Source organism: Onychomys torridus, chromosome 15 (genome assembly GCF_903995425.1).
Source record: "Onychomys torridus chromosome 15, mOncTor1.1, whole genome shotgun sequence".
Lineage (NCBI taxonomy): Eukaryota > Metazoa > Chordata > Mammalia > Rodentia > Cricetidae > Onychomys > Onychomys torridus.
In genome coordinates, this window is record NC_050457.1 from 60148106 (window position 1) to 60163261 (window position 15156).

At 35.1% G+C, this 15156-nt stretch overlaps 1 protein-coding gene across 2 annotated transcripts in view; it reads left to right on the top strand.

Moving 5' to 3' along the window:
- Cdh12 (cadherin 12) overlaps positions 1–15156 on the top strand; it is a 684197-nt gene that overhangs the window by 596841 nt on the left and 72200 nt on the right. For both annotated transcript variants that reach the window (XM_036206975.1, XM_036206976.1), the window contains one exon: positions 8247–8414. In XM_036206975.1, the coding sequence (XP_036062868.1) occupies positions 8247–8414 (168 nt within the window). The remainder of the gene's footprint in view (positions 1–8246; positions 8415–15156) is intronic.

Genomic DNA, 15156 nt, shown 5'->3' on the forward strand with positions numbered 1-15156 from the left:
ATATTTTAGTTTATTTGCTTTCAGAATTTCATACACACATATAATAAGCTTTGATCAATTCCAAGTATGTGAATTCTCAAAGAATAAATTTTTAGAAAAATATTTTTAGTTAGTATATTTCATTTGGTATATAGGCTGTGTGTGTGTATGTGTATGTGTGTGTGTGCACATGCGCGTGCAACTGTGTGTGCATGCACATACACACTGTATATCTGAAGTCAGTGAAAAGTTTGTGGGAATAAGTTGGTTCTCTTCTTATGAACTGTAATTCTCAGGGATTAAACTAAAGTCATCAGACTTGACAGCAGGCAGTTTAATCCTGTAAGTCTTTCACTAGTCCACTTTAAGACATATTTTAAGAAGGGTGTATGAACTGAAGAAGATCTAGAAAAGGTTGCTCTTTCTCAGTTGGACAGTGTTGGAAATTAAAAACCAGAATGCCTAATGCTTAAATGATTGTGTGTTGTGGAAATAATATTTACAAGTTATTTATTCAGGCAATAGGAGAGAAAATAGAGGGAGATATACAGGGATATTGTTTTTAAAAAGATGCTGAGCCAGGCAGTGGTGGTGCATGCTTTTCATCCCAGCACTCTGGAGGCAGAGGCAGGAGGATCTCTCTGAGTTTGAAACCAGCCTGGGCTACAGAGGGAGTTCCAGAAAAGGCTCCAAAGCTACACAGAGAAACCCTGTCTCAATTCCTCTCCCCCTAAAAAAAAGTTGCTGAAATATAACTGAGGGGAAAATCACACATATTTGTAGACAAAGACAAAAAGTGAAAAGTTGTAGAGGAAAAAGATTCAGGGAGTACTTTTGTGAGTGTAAAGTTCACAAAGTTCCTCAGAAATAAAACAATAGGCAGAGTATACAACCTGACAATGAAGCAAACTCATGTGAATCTTTCCTGTCTTCTCATGGAATCCCTGTGTAGTATACCTCCTTATAGATTTGTAGACCTGTTCCAACTTTGCCTTAATGAAAACCGTGACCACAAATGAAAGCACTGATGTTATCTGTTGCTTAACTTCTTTTGCTCCCTAAGGAACACCCTTCAGAGATACAAAGATAAGCACAAAGCAAACTTGGTGTGTGTAGTGGTTGGTGGAGAAAGAGAGCCCACAAACTCAGAGTTGTGGTGATGAATTCTACAGAGTCGGTGACTTACACAAACTCAAAATGTTTCCAGGAAAGCCTGAAATCTTAATAAGAGAAGAATCATTGCACACAAGATGGATGGAAGCAACATCTGACAAAAAAGTAGAAAATATAAGTTTTAGCACATTAAAAAAGCTAAAATGATTGTCTTCAAAATAAAACCACACATAAAATTGTAGGAGTAAAGTAAAATCTAAAACCTCTACTTTTCATAGTTAGTATGAATGGTAGATAAATTCTAATGTATATGAAAATTATTATTTTACAGCTGAAAATGTATGTGCTTTGTGACTGCATAATCATGTATTTATAATTTCATATGAAGCTTGGTATTTCGAGGTAAAGGTGAATCTCTTCTGGCATCAGCTGCATAATAGATTTCAGAAGCATTGATTTTCAGTGGAGACAGAAGTCTTGCTGTAACAATGCCTCAGACCGCTAGACAGGAAAAGAGTGGGTGATGAGGCACTTCATTAAGAGATGGAAAACTAGTTCCTCATGCACCAGAACCATTAAGAATACTTTTTGTCAAATTTATCACCTTGTGGTAGATAAGAGAAAATCAACAATCAAGGATAATTGCAATTTCTCAGAAACAGTCTCCATTTGTTCCAGCTATATAGCCTCCTTTTATGATTCAGTTTGCTGTTATTAAATAAAATACATGAAAACCAATACAATCTAAAACTTTCTTATTTGAGTGTAGGAACCATTTGAAACAATTATTAAAGACAGAGTATCATAAAAACTTTTGGTGCCTAAACATTTAGAAAGAGATAAATATACTCATTATTTGTTGAGCTGAAAGAAGAATATGTGAATGAATTCTGTATTAATATTGCTGTTTCATATGCATTCCTAATTCAATTCTCTCACAGGATTATAGCAAATGTATATATAACTAAAAATGGACATTAAGATAAAATGAGGCAGTCTGTGAAATAAACCAAGAAAAAATAGTTCTCATAAAAGTTCTCTTATTACCAACTTAGTTGCTTTAACAAGAAGTAATTTACTCTGAATATATACATTTCTTTTCCTAAAATTATTATTCAGTGGTAGTTTGAAATCAAAATGTAGAAGAACTTTTAAAATATCATACAATTATATCTCATATTTTATGTTTATATGATAGTAAAATGTTATATTTAAAGTTGTTTTAGTTTAATTTCTGTTTTTGTGATGAAATACCTTGACCAAAACCACCTTAAGAGGATTTGTTTGTTTTATATTTCCATATTGTGGTCTACTACTGTGAGTAAACCCAGATAGACACCTAGAACATTACATCCACATTCTCAAAGAGAAATAAATGCAAGGGTCCTTGCTTCCTTGCTCTCTGCTGATGCTTAGCTAGCTTTCTTCCCTTTTATAGAATTATATTGTTACAAAGGAAGTATTTGCCATCCATACTAACAAATATGTATTCTGTTTTGCTACTGCTTAATAAATATGGACCAAATAAAAAAATTCAGGAATACCCTATGGGATGGAGCCACCCACAGTGAGTTGGGGCAATTAGGAATCAAGACAAACCACTAGAGGCATGCCCACAAACCAGTATGAGGGAAATAATTCCTGAACTAGAATCTCTTCTGAAGTAATTCTAGATTGTCAAGATGACAGTTAAAACAAGCCATCACACATGTATAATTTCAAAATATGGAAAGAAACACTATAGTCTAGAAAAAGGTACAGAAATAAAATTGCATTCAATCAGTTACATGAAATCAGGATGCCATGTCTCCAAGATAGCAATCTTCCATTCGGGAAAACAAATGTTATTATGAATAAATGACTCTTGCATCTTAATTTTTGTATAAAATTCTTTTAATATATTTATTTTTTCTGCACAGCCAGCCTTATTTAGACAACTATAGTTTGATGCATTGTATATCATGATGATTTATTTATTTTTTCAAACAAACCAGTTGCCATTTGAAAAAGGTTTATGATATTTTGTTTCAACATCATTTATTTAATTTAAAATCCTCATTTTCCATTATGGCAAAATGTATGTAATATAAAATTTACCATTTTAACCTTGTCATGTGCAAATTTTCAGCATTAAAAGCCTTTATGTCCATAACCACTACTATAAGCTGTCTCTAGAACTTTTTGGTCAAACATTTTAAGATATGTTTTTTGTTTTTTTTTGTTTTGTTTTTTTTAATTGTGTTCCTTATAATTTTTCTTTTCTGCTGATTTATTGAAATCATCATAATTAGTAAGAATGTAATTATAGAATCTACTTGATTTTTTTTCCTTTTTCTACTGTTTATACTAAAAACTATGCAATCTTTCAAACCTCTGAATTCATATGAAGAAATCTGACAAAAATTACCCAGTTATGGAGGAATTATCAAGAAACGTGCAAGTGAATATATCCCTGTATTTAGTAGCAAAAGTCTCAAGCCTATGTCCAAAATGAAACTTACCTCCATACTATATCTCGTTTCTATTCCTTGTTTGTAACTTTATTAAATCTGATTTTTGACTATTTTGTATATGTATAAAATGGACTGTTGCTTTCACCCCCTACACTCCACTATCTCCCTCCCATCCAGTCACCCCTCCTCCACCCTCACACATCTTTTTCAACATCCATGTCTTTGTTTTCTTTTGTGTTTCACTCAACCAGAGGCATCTTTGTAGCCATGGTTTTGAAACAATGTATTGGAGCCTCATGAACTCCATAGAAGGGAAAAAAAATAATAACCCTGAAGATAATGACTCCCTAAGAATCTCCCAATAGCCAATAGTTCAATAGTTCAGCCAGGAGGGGTATGTCAGTAGTATATCTCAGATCCAACTGACTGGTAGCACTACAAGTTTTATGCAGTCCCAGTATAGACAACGTCAATTGCTTGGAGTCCATGATGGCAAAGCAGTGTCATACCCTGGACATAGCATTTCACTGTTCTTCTCCTGATCTTCTGGTTCTTAAATTGTTTCTGTTCTGTCCTCTGTGGTACGGACTGAACTCCAGAGATCATGTAGCTGTTTTGTTTATAGATAAGCACTCAAGTATTACTTGTACTCACAATATTAAGGAGCCCTGAATCTCCACATTCATTTTCATCCTTGTAAGAAGAGCTTCTCAGGGATGAAAGTAGCATTTGTCAACATTTATAAAGATTGATATTTATAAGGTAGCTTTCAGGCTTAAAATGTGTTAATTAATTTAAGGTTCCACGCTAAAGTTACAACAAAGGTCACACACTATGTATTGAGTCAATGTTTTAAATATTATATGAGTACTTATGATGCTTTATTGATTGAAAATTGTCTTGGTATAAGTTCAGACTACAGTCTTACAGAACTCATATATCTAAGTTAATGCTGGTAAGGAAAACAATTTTTTTTCCTTTAATGACAAAATTAAAGTTTTACCTATACAAAGTAGTCACTCCTTTGTACATTTATCTGAATAAATGAACTGACATGAAACATTAAGACATTATTGATTATGAACATGCAAGTGCAAAAAAATCAATAGAAGTAAATGCATATTAAGAAGAAAAATTTGTCAAGGAAAATCCTCAACCATTAAGAGAAAGCTGCATATTGTGTTCCTTGTTTTGTTTTGTTTTTTTGTTTTTGGTTTTTGTTTTGTTTTGTTTTGTTTTGTTTTGTTTTGTTTGAGACAGGGTTTCTTTGTGTAGCTTTGCGCCTTTCCTGGAACTCGCTTTGTAGACCAGGCTGGCCTTGAACTCACAGAGATCCACCTGCCTCTGCCTCCCGAGTGCTGGGATTACAGTTGTGCACCACCACCGCTGGGCTGTGTTCCTTGTTTTGTAACATGTGCAGTAATAGTATATGACCATGGATACAAAACAATATTATTTGCTTCAATTCTCCAACTTCAGATTTCAAGAGAACTCAAGAGTTCAAAAAGTCACAGTTTTAGAAACAATGGCATGCAGGGCCTGAGGGAAAACAACACTCAGGAAGTTCTCTCTGCTCAAGCTTGGAGACCTGAGTTTCCTATCTATATGCTACACAAAATGCCCAGTGTGGTAGTATATGCTTGTAATCCAAAGTTGAATGGCAAGTGCTGGGGATGCTGAGCTGTCAGGAATCTCTAAGTCCTGGAGACTTGTTTCAGAACAATATGAGAGATACCTCCTGAGGATGACACTCAAGATGGTGTTCTAACCCCCTCATATGCACAGACTGATGTTTACATATACTACTACACCAATGCATGCTAACACCACACACACACACACACACACACACACACACACACACACACACGTTTAATAAATTGATGAATTTGTTAAATGAATGATGAGATACAAATGTCAACAGAAGGGTCATGGCGTTTTCAGTCTTGAAAGTAAAATACTGAGTGAGTGATCCTCTGACTTCCACATACAAGCTGTGTCTTGCACATACACACACGTGCATATGTACATGCTTTCACATATATACACACACATATCAAAACAATAAAGAAAATAAAGAAAAAATATTGTTGCATGAGGTGTACATGTACTCAAGAAGTGGTAGAGCTGCCATGTAGAAAAAATAATTTCTTTTTTTCTGTGATGAGAAACTATCAATGACTAAACTGAGTTGTAGGAAGAAAGAATTTTGGTCTCATTTTTACTTGCACATACAGACACAGAAGTGATTACAGTTGTTCCTTGCAAACTAAATAGGAAAATTCGAGCAAGATGTCTTAATAGCTAAAGGTGCTAGCTCTGAAGCCTACCCTAAGAACCTGAATTGAATCCACATAGTGGAAGGAGAGGATTAGAACAGATTCCTGCAGTGTGTCCTCTGATAGTTACACACAGATTCCTGCAGTGTGTCCTCTGATAGTTATACATATTCTCCCCAAAGTTTTAAATACATAATACAATTATAAGTGGGTATTTCATCACAGTTTGAGTTTGACATTATTGAATGTGCTATACAGAAAATAGAATAAATGATCTGTGCTTTGTTTAGTTACTGGTATTATTTTAGCAACTGTATATGTATGTATATGATAAGCACATGTATTTTCGTGTGTGCATGTGGAGCCCAGAGGTCCACATGGTATGATTTCTTTTGATTCATCTCCACATTATGTATGGAGGCAGGGTCTCTAAATTGAATGAGGAGTTCACTGATTCAGGAGTCCTATGTAGCCAGTGTTCTCTGTAGATCTCCTCGCTCTGCTCTGTTTAAGTGTTGGGATTACAAGTGGTCTACCATACTCACCCAACAGTAAATACCCGATAACCCAATCCTATGACAAGTGCATGGCAAGCAGTTTTCTCCTGAGATACCTGCACAGAACCTAATTATTACTTTTAGACACACTTATTTATAATATATGATCTGATTGTGGCCAATAACAGAAAACTTATTCTTAAATATATTAACAAGAAATTGGACATCATAAATATATTCATCTACAATGACCTGAAGTCTAGCATTATTAATAGAAGGAAGTGAGCTACTGATAATGTGTTCTAGAATAATATCCCTTATCTCTTTTTGTCCTTTCTTCTCCCCTCCCCACTTTCTTCTTCTTTTCCCATTCCTTTCCTTTTCTCTCGGCTATGTGCAGTTTTCATGCTGGGAGATGCATAAGGTAGAAGAATAAATGATATAGAGGAAAAGTTATGTGTACATTGAAAATAAAGGACTGTTTATAAAGTGAATTGAGTAAAAATCATACATGGTCAATGATAAGATGAGAGAGAAAATACCAAGTGTCAAAACTAGGCATTTATCTAGAAAATGTGAACATTGCCATCAGATAGATGCCACAAGATGTAAGGTATGTAAGATAACAAAACTGAGATGTGGACTTTAAAAGTCTTAGTTTTAGAAACATTGAAAATAAAGCATCAGAAGTCTGTGCTGAAGAGAAAACAGATTGAATCAAAATGGTGTCAGTACCAATTCATGAATAAAGCATTAGGGACCAAAAATGATGGATGTCTTTTCTGTAACTATTTCCTGCCAAGTGCCAGATGAAATCTCAGATTGCAGTTCAATATGCATTAGCAAAAATATAGCAATGGGTAAGTAGATGGTAGCAAGCATAGATATATGGATGTATGCTGGGGTACTGATTTGAATGCTCTATACTGTATTGATGGCTGATTTTTATTATTCATGCATACTTTTTTATTTAAGATACAACTTACCACCATCAAAATTACATGTGCTTAAAGTAAAGGTTCTTCAATCCCTACCTGTTACAACTCTTGACTACCTATTGGAATTTGGAATAAAATTTATAATTCAATTTCCAAAGGTTTCTGAAAGTCTTACATTTTTACTATGAATAAATAGAAATATAAAATAGTTCCTATACCTGGATACAAGAATGGAAATGACTGCTATATGTAAATATGCATATGTGGTATAAGATTGAAAACTGTGAGATCACTTGCATTCACTCAGTCATTCATTTATTCAACCACATACTGAGAGTTTTAAACGTAAGACACTATCTTGGACAGTGGATTACCTTGATGGAAGGAGTCTCAAAGACCCCACAATGATAATATCTGATGACAGCTAAGGCTGTGGGAAGGGATGGAAATCTTCAGTGAAAATAGTTAGAGAAGCACCAGAAAGACAAAACAGACACATTACGTAAACAACAGAGTTTATTTTTTTTAAACTTAGTGGATTGTTTTATTGTAAATAAGAATGGAGGTGATAATAGTAGTCTTTGGAATTATACACTCAATTCAGTTTAATTACCTAAATTATTCCATGTGTACAATTTAATCTAAAAGTATTAACATTTTTTTTATCTCAGCATTGACTTGAATATGTAAATGGGGCCTAACTTAGTTTACATAGGGAGAGTTGACATTGATGTTGAGGTTCACTGTAACCTTTTTTGTTTTCCTCATAACTACATTTTAAGATCTGGCTGTAAAAATCCAAAAATAGAAGACTCACATTCCAACTTTAGGGTAGTTAGGTTATTTTAAATTTTGATACAGTATTTTATTTAATGTGCCATTGCTAATAAATCTAGGCATAGCTACTTTCTTCGGTTTCAGTATGATGAGGTCAGGGGAAGCATTCTGTTTGTGATGTTGACTTTCTGTTATCACTTTCTCCCAAAGGTGTCATCAGAACAGCGTTGCCAAACATGGACAGAGAAGTCAAAGAGCAGTACCAGGTCCTCATTCAAGCGAAGGACATGGGTGGACAACTCGGTGGCCTTGCTGGAACAACAATTGTCAACATTACCCTCACTGACGTCAATGACAACCCACCTCGATTCCCAAAAAGTATGTCAGCTGTGTGCTAAACATATTTACAAACGTTTCTAAAAAGTTACCACGTCATATTTTTCTCTCCCACAATATATCGTGATTATGGTTTCCCTTCCCTCTCCTCCTCCCAGCTCCTCCCCATCTGTCCTCCCCTGTGAATCCACTCTCTTTCTGTCTCTCATTAGCAAACAGCACAGGCTTCCAAAGGATAATCACAATACATCAAATAAAATAAAAAAATTATACCACGTCATATCCTAATGCTACACAAAGTAAAAACATCTCCAAATACTATTGATCTTTAGGAAGCAGGTTGTTATGCATTTAAAAATTACCTGTCTTTAAATTTTAAAGAAAATCATGCTTAGTGCTATAATAATAGATGAAGCATTAATCTAATTATTCTTTAATCAACAAAAATTTGGGAGTCAGATATCAGGGTAAGAGCCTGAAAGATCAGAGAAGCAAAGAGGCCAGGAGACCTCTCCTACCTACTCTATTCCTTTCTCTCAAAGGGCCAGGGTTCCTCTTCACCTTACTATTTCCTGTCCCGTCTGTCTTCAATTCTCCAAAACCTCTGTGGTGAATTTTAGTCAGCTAGTGGTCAGCGCTGCCCTCTAACTTCAAGCATGCTGTATTTGTCAGGACAGGATCAAAATATCACACAAAATACTTTAGTCTATTATAATTGTGTAATCATACTTATGCTATTACAATGAATTAAAATTGCTAACAATACGTTAATGTACTATCGTGATAATCTGTTTACAAAAAGTTAATACAAATGCATAAAATAAGAGGTAAACTATAACTATAAACTTATGCTACCACACTTTTTATAGTCTACAATTGTCATATATAGATTTTGTGCCTTATTTTAGCAAGTGAGTCTGCTGGACCATTTTTAGATTTTTAGTATCTGTGATGATGTTATGAGCATTACTTCCATTCTGATATTTATCTCATTGTAGATTTAGAATAGGTGAGAATTGCTTTACTTTTCTGGGATAATGGAATGATTCTCACCTATTTCCTTTCTGTAACTGTGTCCCTTAGAGAAAATGATGCCTCTCACTCATGCTTCATCCAGTTTTCTTTTGAGTGTTACATTTAACACCAGTTGGTGCTTAATTCATTTTCTGATGTATTTACGAGGATTATTTCTGTGTTCCACAGAATTAGAATCCCAAGGATGGGTGGTTTCATTCATGTTTTAGAGGAATCATGATTTAATCATTTTGTAGTTGCTTGCCTGATCAATTTTAAATAAAGACAGTTTCCCTCTTCATACAAGTGTGATCCTTTCTATGTTTACCTAAGAAAATATGTACTATTGGCACCATTTTCGATTTAGATGTTGAATTGTTTTTCTGAATTTTACAGCATCGTCATAACTTCTTTTAACAATGGGAGTATAATTTCTTTGTGTAAAAGTTTCAACTCATGATCAATAAAAGTCTAATAGTCAAATATTATGAAAGGCAATTAGAAACCATACCACTTTAATGCACGTTAATTAGCTCTATTTGGCCATCCATTACATTTACATATTTCAAAATGTCATGACATTTATGATAATGATGTACAATTTCTGAGACTCAATTTTTAAAACCTAAATAATTCATTAAAATTATGATTTGTACTATGGAATATATAGAACAAATAGTTACTATATTGTATACTATGATTAATGAGACAAAAATTGTTATAAAGCATTTTTCAAATCTTACTCTTACTACAAGGGACAAAAAAATAAAAAGAGAAACATATAATGCCTTTGGTTCTCTAGTTTATAGCCTTATTTTCAAGTACTTTTCCAACAATGCAAGCATTTAACTATGCTTCCTTCCCTCCTTCCTTCCTTTCCTCACTCCCTCCCTCTTTGCTTCCTTTTTTCCTCTCCTTTTCTTCATTCCTTATTCCCTTCCTTACTTCTTTTTTTCTCCTTTATCCTTACATGTGGAAAGCTATAATAGCTTGGCAAAGTCTGTTTATAAAATTGCTTTTGGACATAAGTAATTATAATGGACGTGGCTTCTATCTTGGATCTCACGTGTATAACATACTTGATGTTCTTATTCAGAGAATGAAAAGGAGAGTTTTCCAGGCAGGGATGCATAGCCACTGTCTGTGGAAAGACACAATCCTAGTGGTGATTTCTAAGTTTGGACAAATACTTAGACAAACAGCCTGGGGCAGAATGACGTGACACTGTGGAATGTTATCAGTGCTCTGTTTGCTAGGTGAAACAGTATGGCAGTCTGAGGCCTGAACTGAAATACAGTGATCACTCTCAACTCACACTTAGTGAAAACAGGATGTGAGTAAGGCAGTAGTAAGCTTTACTGATATTGAATTTGTTGATCTAACAGGTACCATGTAAGATTAACTATGATGATATATAAAGGAAAAATAATTGAAATATAAGCTATTTTAAGAACTTTTTGCTTTCTGCACTTCAAGAGAAGCATTTTCTACACATAAGAATTCTTGTAGCTGGAAGTTTCCCTATGTCCTGCCCATTCTAGCAATCGCTCAGACTCAAATAAACACACAGAGGCTTGTATCAGTTTCATGCTAGATGGCCTAGTGGCTCAGGCTTCTTGCTAGCTAGCCCTTATATCTTAAATTAACCCATTTCTATAAATCTATATTTTGCCACATGGCTTGTGGCTTACTAGTATTTTACATCTTGCTTCTCCTGGAGGCAGCTTGCAACATTTCCCAGCTCTGCCTCTGTCCTTCCTCTTTCTCTAGTTGGAATTTTCCGTGTCCCACCTAACATTATTCTGCCTCACCATTGGCCAAACAGCTTTATTTATCAACCAGTTAGAGAAATATATATTCACAGCATATGGAGAGACATCCCACAGCAAGTACTGCATTATTTTAAAATTTAATCTAAATAATCTATTTCCACTGAAATAGGATTACATCATAAGTTGCCTGTAGTTTCTATCTAGGGTTGAAACCCTACAAGTTTTCCCCATTCCATGTTAAAATGTCCATTGTTAGTAATATTGCTTTGGTATTTTTTTTATGCAGTTATTTCTAAGAGAGACTGTTTCACAAAAGATTTCCTCATATTCTGGCTAATGTAATCTTTCTGAGCCATCTTCCGTGACATCCCCCAAGCCATTTATACAGAAGTTATAATGTAGATGGATGCACTGAGGATGGGCTCCCAATGATCCTTTGACCTTTGTCCTGTGTCCAGTAGTGTTTTTGTGTGATGGTCTCCTATTGCTCTGAAGAGAGCCTTCTTTTATGAGAGGTGGTAACAATAGCTATCTGTAGGTATAAAGATGAGATTTAAAATGTAGTAAAGAATAACACTGGTCCAGCAAAGTGGTGGTAGATTCTTTCCTAAGATCAATGACCTCCGAAGTATTAGAAAAATTGGCTAGGTATCCAGCAATAGATATGATTTCTCTCCTGTTGATTGTTGCTTATGAACAATTAAATAGCTATTGCCACTTACATGTGAGTTTCCCTTATTTAAAATTATACATATTTTCCCCATGCTGGTCATAGCCATCGTTCATAGGTGCTGCAGCTGGATATGACATTTTAATTGCTTCTCTCCATTGGCAGCTGGCATAGTATTCTTGGAAACATGGGAGTCAGAGCACAAGAAAGAGTCTTTCATATCAGAACCAGCCTGAGTAATCCAATCGTGTGTATATGTGTGTTCGTGTGTGTCTATGTGTCTGTTGGGTGTATACCTTCAATGAAGTTAACCCACTTGTCCTGATAATGCTCCTCACAGGGGCCATAGACTAACATAAAGGTCAGCACCAGACACAATAAGCCTCCTTTGAATTGTTGGCCACGGTAGTCCAAGTTACTCTCAAAACAATGATTATTTTATTATTCACTTATTCATTATTTATATATTCTTCTCTGTACATTGCATACCAACCACAGTTTCTTCTCCCTCCACCCCTCCAAGTCCGCCCCTATCTTCTACTCTCCCCAGATCCATTCCTGTTTGTAGCTGGACGTTTCCTGTGTCTTGGCCTGCCAGAGGTCAGGACAAATCTCACTCACCTACCAGTCCCTCAGCTGCTCAGACCCAGATAAACACACAGAGGCTTATATTAATTAAAACTGCTCAGCCATTGACCTACCACTGACTAGCTCTTATGTTTAAACTCAGCCTATTTCTGTTCATCTATATGTTGCCACATGTTCCATGACTTTACCTGTGTGCCATGACATGCTGCTCCCTGGAGGGCAGGCTGGTGTCTCCTGACTCAGCCTTCCTCTTTCCAGAATTCTCCTTGTCTGATTATCCCACCTATACTTCTACTGGCCAGTCAGCATTTTATTTACCAAACAATCAGAGCAATATATTCACAACATACAGGGATATCACACATCACCTCTTCTATTTCCCTTTAGAGAAGAGCACGCCTCCCAGGGATATTGCTGAACATGGCATAATAAGTTACAATAAAACTAGGCACAAATCCTCCCAGTAGGAGGAAAAGGGTGCTAAGAGCAGGCAAAAGAGTCAGAGACAGCACCTATGCCTACTGTTAGGTGTTCCATAAGAACATCAAGCTGCACAACCATAACTGATATTCAGAGGACCTATCTCAGACCCCTATGGGGTCCCTGATTTTTACTCGAGTCTCTGTGAACCCCTTTGAGCCCTGGTTATTTGATTCTGTGGACTATGTCCTCATGATGTCATGTTCTAGACCCCTCTGCCTCCTACAATCTTTCCTGCCCATCTTCTGCCAAGTTCCACTGGCTGCACCTAGTGTTTGGCTGTGTGTCTCTGTGTTTGCTTCCATACTTTGCTGGATTAAGCCTCTCTGATAACAATTGGGCTTGGCACTAATATATGAGGACAGCAGAATATTACCAAGAATAATTTGATTGACTTTTTTTTTGACAGTTCTATTTGATTCTATCCTGGGTCTCTGGTCTCTGGACTGTTCAACCTCTTCTTCCTGGCCCTACAAGCAGTAAAAGGCATTGGCTCCCCATCCTGGAATTGACCTCAAGTTGGATCCATCATTGTTTGGCCATTCCTACAAGTTTTGTGCCCCCATTAAACCAGCACATATTGTAGGCAAGACTAATTGGAGTTTGAAGGTTTTATGGCTGGTTTTATGTCTCAGTCCCATGGTTGGAAGCCTTAGCTTTTGAGCAAAATTCCCAGTGAGAGGCTTAGACTTAGAGTTTGAAGGTAGTCACTTTCATGTATTTATGTGTTTATACACATATGGGCATCTTGTTCTTGATGCTGAAAAGATAAGAATTAAAATATATATCACCATTCTTCTCAAACAGACAAAAATACACTATGGCAAATAGGTTGATGCATCTATAAGGTATAATATAGTTCTAAAAGTAAGACTTTCCTTGTTTACATCATTTTTACCAAAAAGAACTAGTAAGTACATCTTAATGGGATTACCAAAGAAATATTTGTATAGAATGAGCATTTGAGGAGAAATTTTCTAGCAAATCACAGGAGAAGATAAGGATTTAAGAAAAGAGTGTATTCAAAAATCAAGGAGGAATATTATTGAAATCTTCAATGCATGCCAAGCTTAACATATTTAAGGACCAGCTTGTTCTATAATTGAGCATATGGATACAGAAAAAAAATTGTTTATAGAATGCTGCAGTGCTGAAACAGGGTTGTACATTTATGTGTTGATGTGTGTGATTTCAATGGAAGGTGGGCATATATCAGTATGTTAGAAAATGGCTTTGATACTATGGTTAATTTTAAGCAGAAGACAATGTTGTAGGGTTCATGTGCAATAGTCTGGCTTATATAATAAACAGAGAGACGACAGAAATGCTATTTGCACAGCGAAATACATTGGACTCTTTTGGATTAAAAAATGTATGTAACAAGAAAACTACACAAGAAGTTCTCATAGAAAGAAAACAATTTTTTTCTGCTAATACAATGTGTTGGGGAAGACATGAACAAGAGATACTGAATATACAAAATTGTCAAGATAAAATAGTGTCTAACAAGCATTTATAAGCAGATATAGAAACTGCAAACAAGATCCAAGGCAAAGATAAAATTAATTAGAATAATGACATAACGTTATGCTTAATTTTTTATGCAAAGGATAACCAAAGAAGAAGAGCAAAGTGATAAGCAGAGTAATTAGTACCAACATCTCAAAATTTCCAGGTGTAACTTTATTATAATAATGTCGATCATTAATCACACAAACAAAATCAACATAACATTGACATTTATTTAATATGGCTTATAATTCTGTTTCATTTTGCTTTATAGTTGATCAAAATGATAAAGTATACAAGGAAGTTTTATTACAAATTCCATTTAACTAAAATGAACAAATCAAATGTGATTTCTGCTTCACACAATATAAAAGATATGAAATTGAATCTGTTTTGTCAAGCTGTTACTGTGTGATGAGGACAACTGATAAATTAATAGGAAATCATGCAAATCACAATAAAAACTACAATAGAAATACGCTCATGATATAAATGTACCAGGGCATCTACTGGCACATGGAGCAAACCCTAGAGGATAGTGATATGAAAACATCACTGTCATTTACTGGTAGCTATTCTAAGATTTCTTAGTAGGGAAAAAAAAAACCAAAAAACCAAAAAAAAAAACATACTCCCAAATTGAGAGGCCAGTTAAAAACATAAGGTAATATTCATATAGTTATATAGTTCCAAATATAGAATTATGAGCAACCTAAAAGTGAGAAAGTTAAAAAACAAAAAAAATAAAGAA